General features: G+C 40.3%; 1 protein-coding gene across 4 annotated transcripts; it reads left to right on the forward strand.

Annotated features, from left to right (window-relative positions):
• The first annotated feature begins 539 nt into the window (after positions 1 to 539).
• ahctf1 (AT hook containing transcription factor 1) lies at positions 540 to 25420 on the forward strand. 4 transcript variants are annotated; one of them, XM_041981614.1, is made up of 41 exons: positions 541 to 767; positions 2575 to 2701; positions 2934 to 3084; positions 3263 to 3365; positions 3692 to 3872; positions 4644 to 4851; positions 7036 to 7152; positions 7275 to 7359; positions 7505 to 7655; positions 7914 to 8046; positions 8157 to 8338; positions 8492 to 8553; positions 8796 to 8924; positions 9319 to 9409; positions 9726 to 9815; positions 10038 to 10178; positions 10358 to 10462; positions 10756 to 10852; positions 11056 to 11179; positions 12608 to 12664; positions 12758 to 12904; positions 13252 to 13442; positions 13529 to 13673; positions 13808 to 13939; positions 16173 to 16320; positions 16531 to 16681; positions 16800 to 16898; positions 17082 to 17226; positions 17371 to 17586; positions 17735 to 18395; positions 18483 to 18671; positions 18853 to 18955; positions 19971 to 20092; positions 20182 to 20480; positions 20624 to 21664; positions 21764 to 22762; positions 23034 to 23310; positions 23485 to 23661; positions 23737 to 23822; positions 23980 to 24068; positions 24231 to 25420. In XM_041981614.1, the coding sequence occupies exons 2-41, from the start codon at positions 2581 to 2583 to the stop codon at positions 24427 to 24429; spliced, it is 7944 nt and encodes a 2647-aa protein (XP_041837548.1). In that variant the 5' UTR covers positions 541 to 767; positions 2575 to 2580; the 3' UTR covers positions 24430 to 25420. The 4 variants fall into 4 exon arrangements, with proteins under 4 accessions (XP_041837533.1, XP_041837548.1, XP_041837541.1 ...); XM_041981607.1 differs by having other exon boundaries at positions 20624 to 21610; positions 21674 to 22762; XM_041981599.1 differs by having other exon boundaries at positions 540 to 767; positions 20624 to 22762; positions 23064 to 23310.
• Positions 25421 to 26029: the final 609 nt, after the last annotated feature.

Consider the following 26029-nt stretch of genomic DNA (forward strand, 5'->3'; position numbering starts at 1 on the left):
TGTAAATGGTCTGTACTTATGTATCTTGTCATAACTGCTTATGAGAGTAATCTAACCTTTAAATACGTTCTGACAATCATTTAAAAATGTTATTTTTTATGATAAAATGTATTCAGTTTCATGGCTTTGTTGGCAAATGCCTGTTCCTACAAGAGTTTGGTAGATTTTTTTAAATTATTTTGTTTTTTATTTAATTTTTTTTAACAAAGCAGTACCTGTCAGTATGTGATCAAGCTGAAGAATTCACCAGTCCTCATTAAACATTTGGAAGAATGACCAGACCAATTTTTATTTATGTGAATGAGTATCTCTTTCCTTAATAAATCCAAGCATGTATTATTTTATATGGGGTCATAAATCTAAATATAGTCTTAATATTGTCTTCAGTCTTAGAAAGCAACAAACAAATAATTTACGGACAGATAAAGGCTCCGTTAAGACCTCAAAGGTAAATTTCAAGTTTTAGCAAAGTCTTCCCAACCACAAGGGAGCGGCAGTGTACCTTTCTGTAAGCTACTGTGCCAGAAGTGAGGACGGCGTAGAAGGAGTGCTTGGAGCAACTTCCCACCGTGGAAATGGCGCTTTGCGTTGTGGAAGCTTAAAGTCAGCGGCATCTGTCGTGTTTGTTACCATTGAAGCTCCTTCAAAGCTCTTCGTATGAGGTGTATTTCTAAAAGGCTCGGAGTATGACAGAGGGAGGAAAGAATCGGGAGATTCTTCAGGAAAAACAAAGTCGTGGCTGTGAAGCCCTCAACATCCTTGTACAGGTAGCTCGCAGCACATTGCATCACGTTTTCCATCGCAGCTACTTGAAAGCTAACAGGCTAACACAGGCTACTAACTTCACTTATGCTGGATAGTCATCAACAAAGGTTTGACAGGAAGCAAGTTACTTACACCTTACGGAAAACGAGTGTGCCATGGTGGTGGAAGGTCCTACACGATATTTGTGTACAGCCAGGCGTTACGTTTAAACTGTTCTAGCTTGATAAATAGACCCCCTTTATTTTGTCCAAGGATCAAAGCGAAGATAAGTGTCTTTGCTGATGACACGCAACCTAAAGTAAGTCGTTACAACTGTTAACGAGTTCCGTTTAGATGTCATCCAAGACTAACAAACGTAACGCTCCTGAGTCACATTTTCTAGCTAACATCATCGCTGGAAGTTAGCAACCTTAGCGAAAATAGCGGCGCAAGCTACTTTTCGCAAGCCATCCTGATTTTGCATTTGACTGCTTATTAACTTTAAATAATATTCAACAGCGTTTTTACCTAATTTCTGTTGCACATATCCAAATAGTGAAAAACGAATTTTATAATAACTAATACACGCATGATGATGTGTACCTCTAGCTAACGTCAGGTTAGCTAGCTTAACTTTAACGATAAATGGAATAAACTAATCCTGCGTGACCTTGCATGCTAAACTTGGTAGCTTGCTAACGTCGCTAAACGAAAAGTGCAAGACAGTCACCAACATTTGTTTAGCCATAGATCGCATTATAATACTCTTAGCATTTTGTCACCATGGCCCGTATTTTACAGCGCCGTTAATTACGTTGTACCAAAAGGCTATTTGCAGATATGTTTACATTCAGTAAAGTTAGCCGAACGCTGGCTAGTTCCGCTCATGAAGCTAATCTTTACTCTGCAGAAGACAACGAACGAGAGCATCCAATGTAAACTGGTGTCAAGATTTACATTACACCCAAATCTTGGCTCATACGTTTCTAGATATGTTTATGGTGTTATTTTAATAATTTGCAATATAGTTTGATAATTATTGTTCTTAACTGCAAATGCTGACAAACGTTGAGGAGTGTAGCTAAACATTCTGTTTTAATCAGTCAAGTGGGCCGCTGTTCATTTCATATCTCTTTTAGTTATATGAAGATTTAGCTGTACTTCTAAGCTCGAAGACTGGCATTGTTTTGTTAATGATGCCGTATGCCTACACGTCCAGTCTCATGTGGCTGCCAGTGACAGGCATGTTGCGCGGGATTTTACTTGAATCCGTTGTGTTTTCTCTGTTGGTCACAGAGGGCAGTGTTGTGTCAAAGTGAACACTGCGAGCCCCCCGAAGGCGCTTCTTTGAACGCCTCACGTCTGTATAAAATTATCTTGTTGGAACACCAATACGGTGACAAAACTGGGGTAAAACAAACATTTCCAAATTCTGGTCACATGCAAAAACATCGCAACAAATGTGTAGCAGGGGCCATGTTGTTGATTAGAAAGCAAGCTGAGTTTCAGCTCCAGCTGTCACATAGCCCCTGACAACTGGTGTACAACTGTAGTTTGAAAGAAAGACACCTATTGAGCACTTAAAATCCAGATGTCCAGACAAATCCCTGCTTGGTTTATGGTGAAAGAGTTTGGTAGATTTTTTTTAAATCATTATTATTATTTATTTTTATTTTTATTTTTTTTTTATTTATTCATGCTTTATTTGTGCAGTATTTTGGAAAAGAAAATGTGATGTATTGGATTTGGTTAGTAGTTTTTTTGATGGAGCTACTTGTGTATTTCAAATGACTTGTTTCCTGACATTTCCTGTGTTTTTTGTTTACGCAGTGAACAATGCATGACCTAACTGCCCAAGTCACCAGCAGCTTGCTGCCCTTCTCAGGAGCAACTGTTGATGCCCTGGGAGAGGATGAGATCACCCTGGACTCTGTTCTTCAGGGCAAGTTCAGTGTTGGTAGGTGTATTTGATATTTAATATTTCTGGTAATGTGTCTTTTCTAACCTCCATGCTCATTTGTAATGATTGCATTTCATGAGAAAGTTAACAAATTATTGTTAAGTTGTATGACTAAGTGGGAAAACAACCCATGTGTATATTAAATAATGCATGCAAAGTCTACATCAGAAAAAAACTAATTTAGATTTTGATCATAACCCACCTTTCACATATTTGTGTGCGTATGAAGGTCGCAGTGGGTTGGCCTGGCTGGCCTGTGGGCCCCATCTGGAGGTTGTCCATGCAGTGACAGGAGAGCGGCTGTCTGCATACCGCTTTAGTGGTGGAGGAGAGCACCCTCCAAGGGTTCTTGCTGCCAGGGACTTCAGTTGGCTCAAACGGTCTGAGCTTTCTTCCACTATCTCTTTATACATTCCTTAAAATTTTTGATGTGCAGTCAGTGGGGAAATAAATGCCAGCTTCTATTTGAACATTTAACAAGTATAACTGGACAACTGTCAGATCTTCAGGATGAGAGTATATCTATTTTTAACTCCCTGTTTTTGTTAATTTCATCAGGTCTGGATTGTTAGTTGGCTTGGAAGAAGCAGAAGGCAGTGTTCTATGTCTTTATGACTTGGGGCTGTCAAGGGTGGTTAAAGCTGTGGTTATACCTGGGAGGGTAAGTTGGCTGTAAAAAGCATCTCTGCTTGTTTCAACTGTCAGCTCTGGTCAATAATGCAAGATTATTTTAAGCTTTGAATCAAAATATTATAATTCTGGAATAATCAATACAACATTTACGATAAAGACTGGTCTTATAAAGAATGTTAGCTATTAATAAAAAATGTCCATAGTTTTATTTCACATCACAGCTTGTAAATATTTTTTGTTTGCAGCTAATAATCTGGTGTTTTGGGCTGTTTTTACTGTTTTGCATCCTACATTAAAATAGTTTCACATATGTTAACTAATTCTCCCCTTAACTTTTTGGATTCTTTCATCTAGATTACAGCTATTGAGCCTATAGTAAGTTATGGCGGCGCAAGCACCTCTACGCAGCACCTTCACCAGAGTTTGCGCTGGTTCTTTGGTATCGCTGCTGTAGTAACAGATCTCGGCCATGTCCTGCTTGTGGACCTGTGTCTCGATGATCTCTCCTGCAGCCAAAGTGAACAGGAGGCGTCAGGTAAGTAGCTGCCATGACAGAAGGTGGGGGTTTGTGTGTGCTTGGAGACTTGACTGTTTAACTTTTTATTTACCCTTTAAAATTGCCCTGTTTCATGCTTTTGATTACAGGCTATGGATAAATATTTTATTTATGTCTATTGTGGAACATTTAATCCTATTTTAGTGTGATGGGATCTAAGACTTTGTCACCTATTCCTAAACAAAATGAACAAATAAACAATTCTGCATGTTCATTTATTTTTCAAGAAACATGTTACATTTAATTTCTGTCAGCAGCAAAAAAAAAAAGAAAAAAAAAATTAACCTAGAGTTAAAAGTGGAAATTAGTGTCAACTGTGTGCATGGCCGCTCCTCATGGAGATAGCCGTTGCTCATAAAAAGCTAAACTTTTTGTATAAATGAAGGGGATGGGGTCAGAGTTGAGCAACCGCTAAAATATCCTTTTCTATAAAGCAACCCACCATCATCCTGTTAGATTTAAAGCTGCACTGTGCAGAGAAATGGATTAAAATTCCTCTGAGCTGATTTGTAACAGAAAATGTTAAGTTACTGTTATTGCTGCACAACTTGGTCTCCTCAGATTCTCTGAGCATAAAATACACAATTACTTGTGATACTGGATCATCTCCGAGCAAAATTTTCTTTTTGACTTGTTTAATTGGGTCTTTTTTATCTTCTTGTGACGATTAGTTAAAAAAAATCTAAGGGGTTCACAAACTGTTGAGTAATGGATTTGCTATGTTTTTTAAAACCATCTATCTGTTTGCAGATCTCCAGGTAGTGACGAAATCCCCTGCAGAGATCCCCAGGCTCAGAGAGGTTAGCACCAGACAGGGCCGACATCTTTGTCTCCAGCTGAACGGGCCGGCTGGAGTTGGTGTCACAGCTCTGCAGTACATCCCCAGAACCAATCAGCTGGCTGTAGGCTTTTCTGATGGATACTTACAGCTGTGGAACATGAAGGTTCTAAAGAAGGAGTGAGTCCTTGTATATTTACTTTATTGTTTATTTGAAGCCTTTCATTTGAAAACAGTCGTCTTGGATTATCATAAGTTTTCAGTTGAGTTTGTATTATTAATTATAAGACTGCACAAAGGGGTTTTTATTTGTTATCAATTAATGGAAAGTAAAGAATATTTCTTTCCTACACTGTATATACTAAGGATCGACGACACATCGGCCGGCCGATATTTCAGATCGATATCTGCATTTTTTTACTGGTATCGGCATCGGCCGATACGCGGGTGCGTTCGGCGATATCTTTTTTCCAGAATGATTTACAGACTGGCTGCAAAACAGGCAGCTCTGTGTTGTTGGAGACACTGCAGTCACGTGAAGAACATGCATTACTCCTCCCCCACTAGCAGAGTACTGGTGGAAAGCTTCAAAACAAGTTAAGTAAGTTTTAAACAACAAAAAATCTTTTAACTGTGTAACTTAGCTGAAATATTACCATGCACTTTGAAATTGAAAACAGGAAGTTTGTGGGTCAGAATGGGAAAACATAAATGCCAAATGCAGGGTCTATAAAACTGATAATCGAAATGATTTCATGCAGCAGCTGATTGATCAGAGTGATCAGCTGCTGTAACAGACAGAAGATCCACCAACTAATCTGTAAAATCAAATAAGAGTTTCAGTAGAGTAAAAACTCCAATGAGTTCTAAACCGCCTTGTTTTTTTCTATGAAGTCTAGAAGTGTCTGCAGCTCAAAGGTAGGGAGGAAAAAAAAAAAACACCCACACCTGCAGCATGTGAAGCAAAGCCTTTTGCGGCAGGAGAAGAGACATGATCTGGTTCAGACTTCTAAATAGTTGTGTTAGTATCATTCTAAATAGTGTAGATTGTCATGACAGTATAAATACTCTTGCGTTCTTTACACGTGCACATGCTACTTTACGCATGTTGGTAGCGTGCATGTGGTTTATAGGACTGCGTTGCGGAGAGAAGGCAAAAATATTTCTGGCTCAAAATCTCTGCTGATGTTGTTTTGCAGGCAAACTGCAGAAACCTCTTTGAGTTGTGTGTGCGCTTCTTGATGATGTGGATATTTATTCCTACAAGGCCCAGTATGATGTAAAATACAGCATAATTCAATCTCTGCATACCACCCTTTACAGAATACTTCCACATTATCTGACACAGAATGATGGGAATCTAAAGTTTGCGCAAAATCCTGTGCAGTGAAAATAGCCACTTGTGGCTGAAATGATTATATTTCTTCTTTTCTTTGCATAGCCTACTAAACAAATCTCACTAAAGTGAAAATTTACAAAAAGCCAGGGACCAGCAAGGCTTTATGATTTTATTTGTTATTGAATAGCTTATGCGTATTTCAAAATGGCTGACCACTTTAGCTGCGCTGTAAGTATCCGGCGCTGCATCAGATGGCAGAGCATCCACTTAACACTTTGGAAAAGCATCTGCTCAGTGACTGGAATGAATGAATGACCGTCTTGGCTGTTCTTGTGTTAAATGCATCTAATGTATACAAAATAAAGATTTAGTACAGAGATATATTTATAACTAAAGATTAAACCTGAGGGCAAAATCAAACATGAGCATTTCTGTGAGGTTCAGATGAGAGAACAGCAGCTGTTCACTCATCGGTGGTTCTCTAAACGTTCAGACTTCAGCAGTTGCTTTTCTCCTCATTCGTGTTGTTCTTGTTATTTAATAGGAATTTCTCAGCACGTGCAGATCAACTTCTGAGAAGATTGATGATGAAGAGTTCACGCAGCTGAATCATTACCTACAGGAGACAGCAGGCTGGCGGGAGAAAATTCAGAGTGTCTCTGTTTCCTCCATTATTACCTGCAGCTCCTAAACTAGAAGGATTAAGAACTTTCATTTTTAAGAAATACTTTTTTTTGTTTGTTTGTTTTTTTTTAATTAGACTCAAAACATTTTTATTATTGTCATTTTAATTATGTAAATTGAGGGAACAAAAGCAATATCGGCAGCCCATGTCAGCTATCAGCTAAGGCTGGGGGGGAAAAATCGGTATCGGCACTAAAAAAAAAATCGGTATCAGTCGATCCCTAGTATATACCCTGGAAAGATAGATGGGCTGATAACTGGAATAAATTTTTAAATATCCTCGAAATTGAAATGTATGTTTTTATTTATTGTTTGTTTTTTGCTTATTCTTTCGTTTCCAGATACCACTCACAGCTGGAAGGTGGTCAGGTGCCTGTACATGCCTTCACCTTCCAGGAGCCAGAAAATGACCCCAGAAACTGCTGCTACCTCTGGGCTGTCCAGTCATCTCAGGACCTGTAAGTCTTGCTTCCAACTCTGTAACTCAGTTTATCTGGATTTGGTGCTAATCGTTCTTTGTTCAGGCAGAGTAGGAGTGCAACATTTTATTTTTATTCAGCTTTCCTTTTCTCCCACACAGTGAGGGAGATACGGTCAGTCTTCACTTGCTTCAGTTGGCCTTCAGTGATAGAAAGTGTTTGGCTTCTGGGAAGATCCTCTATGAGGTCTGTAAGGCAAACAGTATGCTGTAACTATTATTTACTTTTATTTTAAATTAATTTACCTTTTATATCTGGACTCCTAACAAATGTGCAATGTATTTACTTTTTATGTTCTGTTCTCCCACCTCTTTGTCGTCCTCTCACACAGGGTCTCGAGTACTGTGAGGAACGTTACAGCCAGGAAATAAGTGGCACAACTTTCCCTCTCAGGGCCCAGACCACAAACACACGCCTGCTAAGCTGCCAGACCATTGAAAAATTCAGACACCATCCTGACAGGGATGACAGTATGAATGAAGGTTAGCCTGCTTTTAGAGAAACTCCATGTGTTAACATATGGTCAAATCTCAAATCAGTCCTCTGACATTTCCAGTGCTGTTGTTAGAAACAATGTGGACAACGGTCCTGTTGTGTGTCTCTTGCATCCAGCACATTATTTGTTGTTGTTCCCTTTCCCACTTTTTAATTTCATAATCGCTTCCACATTCACCCACATTTTTTTCTTCTTTTGTTCTGTTGTCCCCCACCCCACCCACCTCACCTCATTGCCTTTCCAGTTGCATCCCCAGACACCAGCGTGTCTATGTTCAGTTGGCAAGTCAAGGCTTATGGTCAGGGAACTCCTTCTACCTTCATTGGGGTTTTTGACATCAACCGTTGGTACCATGCACAAATGCCAGACTCTTTAAGGTAAAGTAAAGGCTAATTTTGAATTTGCATATAAAAGTTGTCATGGTGGCATCATGAAGTTGCCATTGTTCTTGTAACAACAGTTTTATTTACTACTGATTTTGTTTTAGAACCGGAGAGTCTCTGCAGAATTGTCCCTACCTGGCAGTTTGGTCTCTGGATCTGGTGGTGCAGATGGTATCCCCCCACTGCCTCATAGATGTGGTGGTTCATGAGCGTAGCCTAAGCAGGGGCCTGCCCTTCACTTGCCCCCCTCCAGAACAGTATTTTAACCCAACCACGTATAACTTTGGTAGGTTTAGACAATTTATTTATCATCATCTTGATAAAGTTCATGATAGTCTTGTTTTTTTCTCCTGCATGTGTCCCTTTAGTCTGCCTGTTCCTGTTAAGTGAAATCTAACATTACAAACAAGATAACACCTCTTTTCCTGTCATGTTTCAGATGCTACCTGTTTGCTCAACTCTGGAATTGTGCATTTAACCTGTTCTGGATATCAAAAAGAGGCAGGTTTTTGATGTTCAGTTGTCAAACTTCCCAATATTTATATTTTGCCAAATATACACATTGTAGTAAGTGGCTGCAGAAAACGGTAAACAGTTCATTTGTATATAGCCTGTTCATTATGCTGTGGAAGATGACATATTTATCATGAAGGTATAATTAACCATACAGGAATTTTTCTCAATAGAGAGAGAAGCACTCGTGTTTTATTCTGACCAGGACTTCATCTTTGTCTTACAAACAGACTTTAAGTTTTTTGAAGAAAGCTGCTCCTTGCTCTAGTGACATCATTTCCACTAGCTACTCTCACTGCCTTATGTCTGGCCTACTCTCATCTCGCCTGGCTGACACCCAGGCATCCAACCTCTCTCAGGTACGTGCACACGTACTAGATATCATCACTTCTTCACACAACCCTTAAAGCTTTAGATCATTCTATGGTCAGGAAATTAACATTCATGACAATCTTAATTATTGTATAATACTAAGAAAGTAATTTTTTCTAATGATCTGAGAACAAGATGTTTCTTTATATATGATGCAGGTTCTCATCCTCACCAAACCCATGCCTGTACTATATTCCTGAAAGGACAGAACAAAAACTTTGTCTAGAGCGGGTCTCTTGCAGTTTTAGCAGCTGCTTAGTTTGGCTGCTCAAACTAGAAGGAGAGGTTGTTCGGTGTGTTGTAGTGTGTAACTTGAATGGCTGCGTGAAACTTTATCCTAAACACTGAAGCTATTCTTTGTGATAATTTGTTGACCTTTAGGAAGAACAGCTTGATGCCATCTTGTCAACAGCAGTGGAGACCAGTTCCCTGGGATTGATCACTGGCTGTATCAAGCAGTGGACTGCAGAAGGTAAGAATTTTGCCTCATATTGTCAGATGTTTTCTTAAATTACACAACCAAACTTTGATATGAATTTATATGGTGATATCTCTTTTAATATCATACATGTGTGTGTGAGAGTGTTTTTGTGTGTACATATACACTCATATACATACAAACATATATGTGTGTATGTGTGTATATATATATGTATGTATATACGTGTGTATATATATATATATATACATACACGTATATTGTATGTATATATAAATGTATATATGTGTGTGTGTGTGTACTCCTAAATAGTCACACAACTTTTCTGATTACTTTTGCTTCTGAACAGAGCAACCAGGCTCTGCACTGAACCTGCGTTACATCCTGGACTGGGCTTGGAACAAAGTAGTGCAGACTAAGGAGGAACTGGATGGCATCTGTAAGTTCACTTGTATTTTACAAAAAAAGTTGATTATGTGGGCAAGGATCTTAAAGAATGCTTTTACTGGAGCCATGACCAAATCAGAATTTGTGATCTTTTTTTAAGGTTCATACATTTTATGAATTTTTCTATAAATGGGCACATTTTTTATGCTCTTTGCTAACTTGGCTCAGTCTGCACTGTCATACATGTGTTTCTCTTGGTTTGGTTAAACTGCAGGTGCTCCACTATTCGACAGCTCATCCAACTTCACAGACCCTCAGACTCTGCAGATGCTGCAGCACAGTCAGAGACTGCTCAGTAACCTCAGTGCTATCTTCCACTGCTTGCTCAGCGAGGCTCAGGAGCTCACACAAAAAGGTGTCTGTCATATCCATACAGATGCAAAAACATACAAATATATTTGTTTGAGATTTCTTTGGAACCAGTTTAACCAGCTTTTGTTTGTTTATTGTTTTTTCCCTCCAAATGTTGAGTGTTATGTGACTTACTGTGTCTATTGAATGAAAGAAATGTTTGCGGTTTTCTTTGATTTGTAGGTCTGGCAGGTCTGATGAACAAGAACATGGTCTCCAGTCTGATCTCCAAGTATGCTCAAGTGGTGCTCTGGTTCTGTCGTACTGGATTACTCCCAGAGGGTTCAGGTAAAGTGATGGAGGAATTGCATCACAAAGAGTCTTTGTGAAATGTCAGAAAGCACACAAATTCTGAAGAGTTTTCACTAAGAACAGCAGCTATCTGGAAAGATTTTATGACATAAACTTGAAGCAAATTTCTAAATAAGATAAAAGGAAACTAAATTCCCTGATTTTTTTACTTGCTATTACATCAAGTAACCTCAGGTCTGTTATTAGTGTATAAAATAATGTTTTGGTGTGCCAAACCTTTCATCATCCTTGCATTCAATTTATTTTCTCATTCTCATCTCTCCCAGCAGATGAGGATGCTATGCAGATTTCCAGGCCTTTCTACACTCACTCAGTTATCAGCAACTATTACACCATACGCAAAGAGGAGCTGACCAGGCTGGCCAAGTAAGTGGTGAAAGCTACTTCATGGTGTATTTCCAGTGTTTTCCTCTGTATTACAGATCATTTCACAAACAGTATCACTTTTTGATTAATAGTTATCTTTATAAAATGCTTAAACCTTATTAGGTTTTCCCTATTACTCACTGTTTCCTTGAGGATTTTGGTGGTCAGAGCTGATCCCAAATATTCCACCGTTGTCTTCTCAGGAGCAAGTGGTGTGCAGACTGCCTCATGATTGATGGTTTGGTTGGCCAGTGTGGTGAACGCTTGACCAACCTGTGGAAAAGGGATGAGGGTGGAACAGGACAGTACCCACCACCGACGCTGCATGTAAGGATTTGAGATTTATGTATTTGAAATCATTATTTTTTACCATCCATAAGGCTGGGCTTAAAAAAATTGATATATCGATTCAAATAAATTCAAATTTAATAAATCCAATATCGATTCTTAAAACTTGGGAGTTTTTTTTTTCTTTTTTCTTTTTTTATCTTCATACGTCCTCCTTTCAGGTAACGTGACCCTACTCTCGCGTGACTTAACGAGGCTTGACGAGATCTTAGCGTATATACACACACACAACTGGTTTCCTGTGTCTCCTCTGTCCAAAATCAGCTTCCCTTGCCGAGATAATGTCAAGTTCAGATGTTTTCATTCACCAGTGTGGACTACATTCATCTGTAAAGTATTTTGCAGCGTATTACATCTCACATTAGCACCTCAAGCTAAGACCGCGAGCATTAATTTTAGCAGCTAATGCTAAGACCACGGGCGCAACCACGTTTAGCAACAAGAAGTGATGTCACCACGCACATACGTTCTTTGAAACAAATCCAACATGGTCACTTAGAGTTCCATTTTCTCTTGAAAAGGTTTACACTTCGTTCTTTTGTCAAAAAGTAAGCAGTCTAATGCTATTTATCTAATTTACATGACGGCATGTCATAGCTGCTCTTTGTGTCCACGGCAGTGAACACACACACACACACACACATAGACACCTGCCATTACACACAGGTGATCTCACTTCTGTCAGAAGACAGAGTGCATGTGTCGGAAAACATGTCAGCCAGCTGAAAATTCTACAAAAATATGAGAGTTTTCAAAAAAATTTCTGGCAGGTGAAGATGGAAGCATCCTGCTCCGGTGTTACGCAGATAACGTCATGGTTGTCACGGGAACGCGCACAGCTGAATCTACATCATTCTAGGAATTTGAGCTAGGAATACTGAGCCGTATTACGGCTTTAAGTGGATCCAGTATTCTTTGTAGGTTTTATTAGCATCAACACGTTATCTGAGATCTGAAGTTTAAGAATATTTAGAGTGACTCCACTGAATGAAACGATTTCATCAGGACAAAAGTAACTTTTTTCTGTCTGGTGTGTTTTTGTTTTTTTTGTTTTTTTTCATTGCATCCTGTCTGGCTGTAAATCTGTTAGATCAGTCAGATCAGATTATTACAGTTATCTGATTACTCCCAGATAACTGATCTTGTCACATAAATGCACTATGTTTTATAAAAATTAGTTATCTGAGAATGTTTTTATTATTCAAGAAAAATAGGTAGTGTTACACAATTAGCTGTAAATGAATCGATATTGAATTGGATTTAATCGAATTGAAATAGGCTGCTGTGAATCAAATCGATTCAGAAGATGATTGACGATACCCAGCCCTAACCAACCTGTGGATGTTTTATGGACTTTCTGCAGTGTTTGTCTAGTAAAGATTTCACTCTTGCATGTATCATTCACAGGCTTTGCTTGACATCTATTTGCTGGACAACATTGATGAAGCTTCCAAACATGCAATTGTATCCTTATCTCTATTCCTAATATCATTTTACTTTAAATAATCTTAAACCTATCCACTTATTGCTGGTAGCATCCTTGACCTGTTCTTTCAGGTGATTTACCTGTTGTTGGACGTCATGTACTCCTTCCCTAATAAGGACGGAGCATCAGTGGAGTCTTTCCCTACAGCTTTTGCCATACCTATCGGACTGGTCAAACTTGTGCAAGGCCTCTGGCTTCTGGATCATCATGACCATCAAGTAAAATCTCACACACACAATTAAAGTCCATCATTTAGCTTTTTCATGGGACATTTTGTCAAATCTGTTAATCTGAAAGACACAGCTGTAAGCTGTGCCACAGAGACTTGCAGTATACATTATATTAAGTGAAAGGTTTACTCGTTTGGGCTTGGTTAAGTTAATCTCCCCACAGACTAGTTTGTGAATCACTGTTTATTTGTTGTTTTAGTAATAACTGTTGAGGCACTCTGAGCTTTTCACATTTAATTAATTTACCTGAATTAATATACTTGGTGAATTCATACACAAAATCAACATTATGTTCTTCATAAAAACCTTGTCTTTTTTTTTTTTGTCCTGATCAGAGTTCATTTGAGCTGCTCTTGCACCCAGCTGCATCTCAGTTTCACTTTGAGTGGCAGCATGAACGCATCCTGCAAGCACTGATGTGTCAGGGTCAGCAGCCAGTGGCACTTCGCTACTTCCATGTTTCAAAGCCTCCGATTTCCTCCACCTCACAGGCCAAACTCTGCATATCTGTCCTGCTACACAACAGGTAGGTTTAGCTGGAAATGAATCTGTGTAACAGCCCTAACTGTCTTATTTTTATCTTTACCAACCAGCCAGTCTCTCTCCTTGCAGGTGTCTTATTGAGGCGTGGTGCTTGCTTCGGCAGCACTCTAATCGCCTGAACATGGCTGAGCTGCTGGGGTTTCTGTATGAGAGCTGCCAGGAGCTGGGCCTCGTCAAAGAGCTGCTCAAACTGCCGCTGGGCCTCAATGAACAAGTGAGACCTGGAGATGAAAATTTCATCCATTTTTTTCATGCTGTTTATCACATTCTTCTTTAGATTAATCCTTCTTTACTGTTTTCGATTTAGTAAGTCGATGTTTGAACTTGTGGTGCTTTGTTTTGTTTTAGGAATGTCTGGAGAAGTTTCTCCAAGGTACAGGCGGTCTGCAGAACAGAGAGCTGCTGATGGTTCATTACCTTCAGCAAGCCAAATACATCCCTGCTCTGCAGCTCAACCAGAGCCTCAAAATGAATTTGGTGGTATGTCCAACAAACACAAAAGATGTTAACTGTCACAGTAGGGCTGGGCGATATATAGAAAAAATGCATATAGATAAAAAAAAAAAATCATACTCATCAATAATGTTAGTTATTGATAATTATAAATACATTTAAAAATATATTTAAAGTGCAGCCCTTGCCATTTTCTGCTATTGCTCAATGACCTACTTTTAGAACAGAAACACTTTGTGTTCATTCCTTTATTCGCCCTCCTTTTTAACCATGACTGAAAGTTGTTAAAAAATAAGAAATCAAGAGACCCGGGTGATGTCAGTAAATACTGAGAAAAACAAAGAACAGACTTGAGTGACCAGAAAATCTGATAAATGTTTTCCCTTTTGATGAAAATAAATAAATAAAAAAATCAAACCGCGTCTGACATGCTCCTGATGTGAGTTGATGTGCTGCGGAGGTCGGATCCGCGGCGCACGCAGACCAGGTGGAAATTGGCCGTTAGGTTGCTCAGAAGTTGGTAGGACTAGGCTACCATGTAAACAAACACCACTTAACAAGAACAAAACAGACTGTAGGCAAAAATCAGCACCCTTCAACCTAGCATCACTATGAGGTATTCCTTCCTTCCCATATGCTGCGACATCTTGTACAATACACTTGTCTCTGTTGTGGCAGGACTTGGTGACTGAGCATGCCTTGTGATTCGTTGGGAGAAAGTAACGACTGTAGTATTCAGCTACATGAAAGGCTATAATGAAAAGGACGGGAAATTGTTTTTCTATTGAACTTTTTATTGACCCTTCCCCCCCCCCCCCATCGTACCACGTGTCTGTTGATTGAGAAATATGTGTATATATTGTTAGTGCTGTCAATAGATTAAAAAAATTGAGAGATTAATTATGATCTGTAATTAATCTAATTAATCTCTTTTTTTAATCTCACCTAAAAATTGCTGAGTAAAGCCCTCACCTTAAGATATTTTCATTAAATTCATTATTTTGGCAGATCGAAAGATTGATATAACAAAAAAGTGGCTTTATAAAGTAATTTATTGTTTTTTTTAGATGTGAGCAGATGCAGTCCTAGCAATTTACATTTTGCTGTACTTAACACTAGCGCCAAGTGCTGCCTGTAACCTTTAGTTTCAACCAGTGGGGGAATAGCAAACTGCCTGGTTTCTGTTTTCATGACAGTAAGCTCAAATGAGTTGAGGTTCCACTCACCATCAATAAAGTGTCCGGTCACCCCCAAATAGTTGTGGTTGCCAGCTGACGTCCAGTTAGAGCAATATAGCTGGGCGAAACCTCCGCTAAAATCTCAGGTTTGTTTTTCTTTTCACCGTCGTACATCTTCATGATTTTTGTCGTCACTGTAGTCCTGCGAAGTGGCTTGTATGATGGGTCATTGGACACAGTTTGCAACACCTGTTAACCCCTCATCTTCCACTATGTTTATCGGTCTGCAGTTCATCGCTATCCACTTGGCAATCACATTCGTCAGCTTGTCGATCGCAGACTTGCTCATACGCGGGGTGTTCTCCTCGAGTTTAGTTTGCCTTGCTAACATCTTTGCTGCTAACGTTAGTTGTGGCTGCACTCGTGACAGGGTGCTTTGCGTTGATGTGGTAGGCTAAACATGAGCTGCTTCGGTGGTAAGCAAGCTCCTTACAAAGAAGGCATATCACTCTACCTTTATCAATGGTGCCATCAGAACATTTTTGAAAAGTAAATTTCCCATTCATTGGACCAACAACTCTTACATGCTCCTCCATTTTCACGTCTCCCACTAACTACTCCTGACCTGTGGTCCTGACCTTGCCCTCCTAACTACGACGAGAGCCTATCAACATTTTGCTAGACAAGCCTAAACACAATAACAGCCAATCAATGTCCACTTTAGGGTGTGACTGACCTTTGTTTTTTATCCCCCTTATTAAAAAAAAAAAAAAAAACCTCACATACAGTAACAGTAAAATTGGAGATCAAAAAATAGATTAACGCGATTAAAAAACATAACGCGCTAAATACACAATTAACGAGATAATTTGACACCCTTATATCTTGTTATCGAATTACTGTCCAGCCCTGTATCAAGGTATTTAAATTTGTATGTAACATTTTCTCATGTTTGGATTAATTTTAATGCACCAATGACTTTGATCAGTTTATAAACTGAAGATTTTTCACCACAGTATTATGTAGAGATTTTTTTCATGTTTAGAACTATGTTGACTCTTGTGTCTTTTTTTTTTTTCTAGAACGAGCGAGATCCAAAGCTTAAAGAGAGATCCAACACCAGAAACTCTATCTTGGAGAAGTATGGCAAAGTTTTGCCTAGAGTGCAGAGGAAACTGGCAATGGAGAGAGCTAAGCCGTACCAGCATCCCTATACCATCCATAGAGAGGGTACGGAGCTGCATAATCCAGATTCACTTCCTAAACATTTCAGATCAGTTGAAGCATAGTAGTCTTATTAAACAGTCCTGTAATGTAAAGCCACTCCTGGGATAATTTGATCGGCATATTTCACTTAGTCCTTGCTGAAAATCTTGTCTTAATTTAATCTAACAATCATAATGCATTTATTAAGCATAGTGTGTCCTGCACTCTGCACAGTTTCTCGGCCACAGCCGCTGTCAACTATCACCAAGCGCTCTGCCAATGAAAAGGTGATGTCCAGGGCTGGGTTTATTAACAATGTCCTCACCAAGATTGAGGAGGTGTGGTTGGGTAAAGAAGCTACACCACAGTCCTCTCCAGCAAAGAGGTAAGAACACAGTTCCTAATTGCATCCTAAGGTTAACGATTGCTCAGACATCTTGATTCTTTTTATATTTTATATTTTTCTCTCCTTAAAAACTCCTTTTCCGTTTTATCTCTGTCAGTACTAGGATGGCTGATGCTCAGACCCCCAGCCCCAAGTCATCATTTCCTGATCCCTTCCTTGGAACTCCCATCACCATGACCTCCAGACGAAAGTCAAGGTACTCTCATGAGAACTGCAATAAATGTGAAGCACGCCATGCTTCATGTTTTCAGAGACCACCATGTACCAGTCACTTTTATCTCGGTTGTCTTTGCTGCTTTTTCAAACACATACTTTTCATGTAAAATGTTAAGTTTTGCCTCCATAATGCTTTGCATTCCTTTTTCCTCTTAACTGTCAGGCTGATGGATTTGGTGGTACATCCCTCCTGTCAGACCCCTCGGCCTCTTCTCAGCCCTACCAGACCTCCCAGCTCCTGGATTTCTCCAAAGAGCTTCAGCAAAGTTCCTGAACTCAGTTTGCTACAAACACCACAGGTTGTCAAAGTGAGTACTTAAATATAGACATTTTTTGTTTCTCTCACTACTTTCAAAGTATCTAAAAACATATCAAATATATCAGCAATATTTTAGCTATTGACACCATCTTTATAGGCCGCTGCTCATACTTTTCAAATACTTTCCCCTCAGCGAGCTCGGGCCTTGGCTGCTTCTGGGCCTGTGTTTTCAGGTTTCACTCCTCAGTCCATCCTGCGCAGCAGCCTGAGGCCAACACCTGTTGCCACCCCCTCTGCCTCTCCAGGGCGCTCCATCACCCCCCCACTCCGCAGCAAAGAGAGCCGAATCACCTTCATTGAAGAGGCAGAGCCCCCTGAAACAGAGAAGGGCATCCGATGGACTAATGGGGTAAGACCAAGCAAATACTTGGAGATGTGTTTATTTTGTCTTTATCGCTGTTGGGGCTGGCAGATATAGTTGCAGTGGGTGTGGGATGATTTTTCTTTTCAGAATTAAATGTCTCTAAATTAGCTTTTTTCCCCCCCTCCTCCTGTAGATGGCAGCAGACAGTGAAATCAGTTTGCTGACCAAAGGCTCAACGTTATCTAAAGCTAACCGTAACAACTGGTCTCCGCAGCCAGCTGAAGAAAACAAAGACAGAAATGAGGACGGTGAACAACCTTGTGTTAAGTTCTTGCCTCCAGAGGGTGGTATTCCTTCAGCACAGCTCAAGTGCTCGGAGAGCGAGTCGTCCTCCACTCATGAAGTTGCTGAAGAAACAAGCCCACCAGACACAACACAGGCACCTCTTAGTCCAAACCTTGATACCAGTGAGGTATCTGTTCGCTCAACAGAGACTACTCTAGAGTACTACGATGCCCCTCTCTCAGAAGACCACAGAGAAGGGCATGGTCTTACACCCGCAGAGGAGGATGATGATGTGGTGACGGTGAACATCAAACCTTTCATTCAAAAGGAAGATTTAGAGGAAAAGTCTGAAGAAACCACTGAGCAATCTCTTAACCTGACATCAGAGGATTCAGAAAAAGAAGATGATGGACCCTTTGAAAATACAATGGCGAGTGGTATTACACAGGAGGCAAGAAATGAGCAAGACCTTGAGTCCAAAAGGGAAGATGAACCAATTATTGAGTCAGATGACAAACAAGAATATATTTCAGTGCTTGATCAAGTGGATCCGTCTGCTCTCCAAGAAAGTGAGTCATTTTCAGAATTTCATAAGTATGAAAGATATTTATTTATTTTTTTGTCAGACTTCTCTAACACACATTTGTGTTTGCCAGCTGCTGGTAATGGGACAACTGAGAGCTCAGACTTTGAGGTCAAACCTGAGAATCTTCCAGTGAAAGATGACGGACTAGATGTCCAGTCCGAAGCTGTCGAATCTATGGAGCCGAGCACTGAGCAAACTAAACCATCTGAAGGAACTGAAACCACCAATGAACCAGCAGAGGATCTGGAGCAATCATCAGGTCCATTCTTTTATTTATTCATGAACACTGATAGAAGTTGAGTTATTTATTCTGTACATGTGGGAGTACAGCTGAAGGGTGGCTCTCCAGAATATATCCTGTATAAATTTACTTGTTTGGTTTCGAACTTGCATGTTGTTTCATGGACTGATAACTTATTTGATTTTTTTTTTTACTACAGATTTGACTGAGTTTGTACAGCAACATCTGTTTGGCGGTGATCTGTCTCCTCTACTCACCCGCTCAGCAATCCACAATGCACACATCCAGACTTCTTTGAACAGGTACATCCACCTCTTTCTCTGCAGAAACAAATAAAAGCCTTTATTGTAACACCATTTCTTTTCAGGGGGGATACAGAAAATTTAATTTATCTGAAAGGGCATGGTTGAACTGTAGCTTTAGTTTACCTCGGGTTTATAGATTTTTAGAAATATAGATGCACAAGCATGGATTATCTTGATAGTTTATGCCATTTGGGTCATGTTCAAATTAAACAAACCATGAATGGTGTGTTGGATCAAAACTATACTCTTAAAGTATGCTAATCTTAAATTGTATGAATTTTCACTTCTCCTACAAGGACTAACAAACTTGTATAAATGTGGTTAAGAGTCTAATCACTCATTCATCTATCTAAACACTCAGCTAGACTCAAACTAACTCACCTCCACAGATCCTGTCCAGTACATAGAAAAATCAAGTAACAAATTAGAATAAAAGTATAGTGTGCATCTTCTTTATAAAACCAGTAAAGCATTTGTGTATATGAATGCAATCCCATCTAATTATTATGTTTTGTTTCTTTTGTCAGACAGCTGAATGTGTCAGAAATAGACTGAAAGTAGCCTATTCTGATTAAATATCAATCCGTAGTCTCTTAAAGCAGTTTCATACAGTTGCTCTGCATTAATAAAATAATCATTTAAAAAAAGCAACAGCATTATCCGACAAAATCACCTTTAAAAAAAACTAAAACATATTTTGTGCAGTGAACTTGACTATGCTTGGATGCACAATGATTTTCCACAGAGACAATTTCTCACTCAGTCCACAGTGTTATGTATAGTTCAGTCAATAAATCACTTTCCCTCCCAGGCATGTATACTGGGACAAAGGAGAGTAGTCCATATAACTGCAATATCAAGAGTCTTAGCTTGACTTTAGTATTTCTGTGAACATAGTGAGTCACCATTATACCTTAGAGCTACAAATATGGGTTTGTTTTTATCATTTATTTGTGAAGATGTTTTGTAACCATCTTGGTTTTGACATGTTAAAAATTATTATCACCCCCAGTGAGGCATTAGGTGAGAAGGAAGAGGAGGAAGAGGCAGCTACTGAAGCTCCCCAGGCCTTCACTACCCAAAAATCTAGTACCTCCGTAACATCCTCGGAGCCAACGGGCACAGACTCCCACTGTGAGGACATTTAAATACTCATGTGCGTGAACAGTGGCGCTAATAATGTTGCAGTCTTTACTCATCCTTCACTTCTGTTAACTTCTTAGCTGTCGTGAGCGTCAATGATAGCGAAGAGCTTTCTAGTCCTACTTCAGAGGAAGAGGATGATGACGAAGAGGAGGAGGAAGAAGAGTCATCCGATCAAGCTGAGGAAGAAGAGGAGGAGGAAGAAGAAGACTCTGGCAGTGAAGTGGAGATTATTGATGAGGTCAAGGGAAATGGGAGGCTGCCTCCCCTTCAACCCAGCTCAGCCTTTTTACAGCAAGGACACACACACTTCCTGCCAGCTTTGTCTGAGCAGGAGGCTGCTGCGTTCTCTCTCATCTCACCTGGAGCAGAGATTAAGGTAAGGGCCAAAGACCTGAGGCAGTCAGTCTCTTAACTAATTAGTAGATATTTGTACTGTGCTGTAATGGTGTAATTGATTGTAGATTTAAGTGTCTTACAGTACAAAATATTTCACAAATTCTATGTTTTGCCCTTTTCCAGATGGTAGAGGATGACATGGAGGGTGAGGTGGTGATGGTGAGACTGGGGACAGAAGATGGAGGGATGGGTCTAGATGAGGATGCAGAGCAGGAGTCATCATACATGGAGCTCAAACCTTCTACCACTCTTCTGGTACCACTGGAGCTGGTGGAAGGACAACACAGCCTGGCTGACGGTGCACAACTGTGCCTTCCTGAGCTTCAGCAAGCTGTGACAAGTGACCTGCAGTCTGAAGACCCCCACGGATTTTCTCTGATGCTGGATTTAGATGAGGATGGTCTGAGAAAGGCACACACTTTGCCTGATGAGAATAATCTGCAGTTACCAGCCCCCTCCCTCCAGTCTCAAGTAGTGGATGTTAGTGAGGAGTTTTTGGCCAAAGCTGACATTATTCCTTTGAGTACAGATGATCAGAATACTTCTTTGTCTGGGGAAGCTTTACAAGAGGACGAAAGGAAAGAGATGGAGAGCTTGGATGAAAACATTGACAGATCAAAGAAAGAAGAACTTGCCAAGCTTGAAACAGACTTGCAGACTGAATACACTGCAGCAGAGCAGGAGACAGAAGATGCTACTGAGCAAAAAGATGCAGAGTTAGAAACGTTGCCTGATGAGCATGAATCTGCTGCTCTTTCAGTCTCTGTGCTAACATCAGCCGGAGAACTTCCACCAGCTCAGAAGGATGACAACTCTGTGGCAAAGAAAGAGATTGTTGATGAGGAGATGAGAAAAAAGGAAAAGCCTGAGGAACAGGAGTTACCACAAGAGCAGGTTGGGCCTGAGGAGCTGGAGGAACTCGAGAAGCAGCAGAAACCTGAAGAACTGCAGGAAATTGAGGAACAGCAAAAGCCTCAAGAGCTGCAGAAGTCTGAGGAACTGCAGGAGCCTGAAGAGCTTGAGAAGCCTGAGGAGCTGCAGAAACTTGAGCAGCAAAAGCCTGAGGAGTTGCAGGAGCTTAAGGAGCAGCAGAGGTTTGAGGATCTGCAGGAGCATGAAGAGCTTGAGAAGTCCGAGGAGCTGCAGGAGCTTGAGAAGCCTGAGGAGCTACAGGAGCCTAAAGAGGTTGAGAAGCCTGAGGATCTGCAAGAGCTTGAGAAGCCTGAGGAGCTGCAGGTACCTGGAAAACCACAGAAGCCTGAGGAGAAAATATCTGTCGCTATAAACCCAGAGATTGCCCTCAGTGAAGAGATGGAGCCTGCTGTGGAGACGGAACAGCAGGACCTCAGAGAATCAGAAAAAACAGAAGCTAAGTCAGAGGAGGCAACAGAAGAAACTGCTAGACAAGAAGATGATGAAGAGAAACCTGTAGAGCAGGCTTTGTGTTCACATAGTCAGTCAGCCAAACATCCTGTACCACAGACGCCCACCTCCCAGAGAAAGAAGGCACCTTCCACCCCAACACGGAGGATGACAAGAGGGAGGACTGTTAAATTTATCTCTCTCACGGCAGAAGCAGACGATGAGCCAGATGTGGGTGGGATTGCAGACACACAAGGCACTCTGGCTGGGGCTTCACCAAGTCGTACTTCTAGAAATAGTAAAGGGGTTAAAGACACTAAAGTCCAGACCAGCACACCTAAAAGAAATACCCGCAGAACTCATCCAGATCTTCCCAAAGACGAGGTTGAAGAGGTGGAGGCTATGGAGAATGATACCTCAGTGGCATCAATCTCCAAGGCCTCTTCTCCAGCAAGACGTTCACGGGCCAGTGCAACAAGATCCAGCCAGAGGCATCACAGTGACAGTGGGGAGACGTTCACAGCTGCACTGATTGAAATCAGAGATAAGGAAGAGCAAGAAGATGGAGTTGTGGAACCAAAAACTGGACGACAAAGAGCTTCCAAGACTCCAACCTTGTCCAAAAGCAGGACCACTCAAGTAACAACTGCCAGGAGGTCTAGCCGAAAGATGAAGAGCAGTACAGTGGAGCCAACACCACTGGAGATGGTTTCAGAAGAAAAGGAACAGGACGAGTCTCCTGTCCATCCAGTAAAACAAAGCACTAGAAAGACAAAGACAGTGCTATCAGAGCCAATACCGGCCCTGCTGGAGGAAGAAGAGGACATAAAGACGCAGATTTCCATCCCTGTGAGGACTACTAGACAGTCCAGCCAGATTACCCTCAATTTGTATCCACAGGTAAGGGTTCAGGAAGTGATCTCTTTGAATATTGTTATCTGTGCTGAAAGATGTCTTAGATTTAAAGAAAAAGATCATTTAGTCAACACAAATCATGTTGTTGCATCACTTTTGTTTTTTCATGCGTCTTGAATTCATTCCTAAACATTTAAAAAAAAAAAAAAAGTCTAAAATTTTCATCACTAGTTGTCATGCATGCCTTGAACATTTTTCCATACATGTTAAAAGTCTGGTCCATCCATCATTCACTGATAACATTTAAAACCCTCAGGTGAAACTGGTCCCTGTATGCCTCCCTCAGAGCACGAGGAAGATAAGAAGAGAAGAAATTACTGAAAATGTGAAAGAAAATGAAGCCCTACTCAAGTCTGAACTTAACAGAAAAGCTGATCAAACCAGCTCACGTCGCTCAACACGGCAAAGTAGACTTTGGGATCATCCCGAGGAAGACCTTCCCTTACTGGACTCGCCATTAGAGGTGGATTCTGAAACCCCTGTTGCAGATGCTCTCATCAAGAGACTCAAGGATGAAGAAGAAAAACAGGAAGGTAGGAGCAATGCCGTGCTGAGCTTAAAGCATTGAATGGAAGAAAAGATCTGTCAGTGTGGATGTCATAAGTATGCACTGATGTCAATCTAAACGATTACATCTACCTGGTGGTTCAAATGATTGAGCTGATTTCATTGTATATGTATGTAAATATATAACCTATTAAATGCAGGTGGTGTTGCAACAAAGATGGAGAAAACCATCAAAAGTCATACAAAATCATCAGTGCAGCCGGCTTCATCTCCACCTCCTGTGACAGACGCCGTGGTACCTGAACATAAAGAGGATGAATCCAGTCCAGGGGAGCATTCATTCATCTACTCGCCCTCACGAAGACGACGAACAAGAGGTAAGCTGAGACCAGCAAGTGTGTTTTTTTTATGTTTCCGTGCTGGTTGTGACCATGTTGGTGCCTGTGTTTCAGCTCACAGGGAAGAGTCTCCTGGACCAAGTGAAGAGTTTGAGGCACCTGTAACGCGCAGCAGGAGTAGAGTCAAAAGTGATCCTCGGGTAAGTCAGGTTTTCTAACTTTGAGTAATTTGAGATTTTTCTTCAGATTTGAACAGTATAGTAAATTTTATTTTCACAAAGACCAGAGTTGTGATGATTATCTGTTTGAAAGATATTTTGTTTTAGTTAAATTCTACTCCGCTTCGTCTGTCTTCAGGATAAAATTTCTTCAGAAGAGGATCATGTGGATGTGGAGAAGGCAGCAGCTGTTTCTAAAACCAGAAAAACAGGCAAACAAACAGCCAAGTAAGAATATTCAGTGGAACAAATACGTTTCACTCTGAAGCCAAGATTGTTTACAGACCACAATGTTTATGGAACTTGTATAAATGAAGGTTATGGGATGATTTACGCTCAGATAAAAAAGTAAACGTGCTCATTCTTTCTCGTTCCCCATTTCATCATCAGATCTAAAGCTGTTTCGGAACCTCTTCCCATCGCAGAGGTGGATGTGATCTCCCCTCCGCCCAGTCCAGCCAATCCGCTCCCGAGAGCGCTGATGAGGATTAAAGATGGAGAGGCACCGACCACTAGCAGGAACCTGCGTCGCAAGCGAGTAATGGACACGATTTTTACAAAACCCGTCACCCGGAGAAGGAAACTTTGAGGAGGTTGGTGGTGTTTTAACCGGCGAACCTCAGACAGCCACCTGAAGTTATGAACCAAAATCAGTCATGAGCTGTCAAAAAAAAAAAAAAAAAAAATCATACCTGAACTCGTGGCTCTGCCTCCTCTAACGCCTCCCACTGCTGCGGTCTGTATATTGACTTGTATGCTGAAACTAAAATGGAAGCAGCGTGAGCAGGAAAATATATTTTTGGGACACATACACACTGGTGAGTTGCCGTGTGATGAAGAAGATTTTATTTTTGGAGTTTACATATCCCCCCCTCCTACTAACTTGATTTCACTTGTTATGGTGTTCGTGGCCATTTTGTGATGATTCTCGTCTTGATTTCTGGACACAGGATGGCACAAGGAAAAGCAATCATTGTGGGATTTTAGAGGCTCCCATTAGTAAAATCAGACTAAACTGAACCTTCCTCTCATGAAGAGGTTTTATTTACATTCTTTTATTTTTGTTTTTGTTTTTTTTTTTCTTTTGTTGTTGCAGTTTTAGACTTTCAAGGCCTGCTGTCTCCTCTATTCAAGAGGAAAAGCAACAGACCGGCAGAGATGTATTTCTACTGCTAGATTTGTACATACTTCTTTGCTATGTTCTAAATAAAGTTAATAAATAAATCCTAAAGAATGATGTTGATTTTCAATTTTAAATGTCTTTTTGATGCGTTGAATTGATTGGATTATCTTATCAGATTGCCTATGCCATAGTCTTAAAATTGAACTTGATTTGGTGTGTTTGTGTGGAAGGTGGCACTGTTTGCAAATATGGGTGTAGTTGTACATTATAGGGACATGTACTGTTAACAAATAAAATCTTGCACAGCAATTCGCACATTAAACTTAATTTGGGACATGTTAATAGGATTGTTTAATCGAATTTATGGCGGCCATCTGAGACGGGCTATTTTCTGTTGAATGTATGTAGAATGTCTTATTTTTGATGACTGATCTTTGATAAATATGGTAAAGCTTGACAACCTACCTCTTGCCTTAAGTAATTGACTCACTTCTCTTTACTGTCTCAAGTGCATGGTTTTGCTGAGTTGTAGTGTGTGTGTGTGTGAGGTAATTACTTGGTGTGTTTTCATACTGAGGTGTGTAGTCAACTTCTAAAGACATACAAGACTCAAATTATCTTCCTTAGGAAGCCGAAACCTTATGGGATCAAACTTTTTTTATAGCTTTTATAGAGTTTTTATAGCTTTCAGCATAAAGAAGGAACAGTGGTCTTGTGGTTAATAGTGCAGTATGAAAATGTGGACATTAATATGACCTTATAAATGCCACCGTGCCAGGTCTTTTCAATGATTGATAAGGCTGGATTAGGTGAAAGTGAAACCAGTTTGCTAATTGTTTCCTTATATGTCAGAGACCAATGATTATTAAATTTGAAAGTAGTTAAAAAATCCATCCATTACATTTCAGGTGAAACAAGGCCTATCTGGTCATCATCAGATGGAAACAAACTCAGATGAACACATAACGCTTGCTACTTAAGAACTAAGCCAAAATGCAGGAACAGTGTGTTTAAAGAAAATTAATTTTAAAAATGAAACACAGTTAGCTAACAAAGGAATTAACGT

This window comes from Melanotaenia boesemani, chromosome 1 (assembly GCF_017639745.1).
Source record: "Melanotaenia boesemani isolate fMelBoe1 chromosome 1, fMelBoe1.pri, whole genome shotgun sequence".
NCBI classification, from domain to species: Eukaryota; Metazoa; Chordata; class Actinopteri; order Atheriniformes; family Melanotaeniidae; genus Melanotaenia; species Melanotaenia boesemani.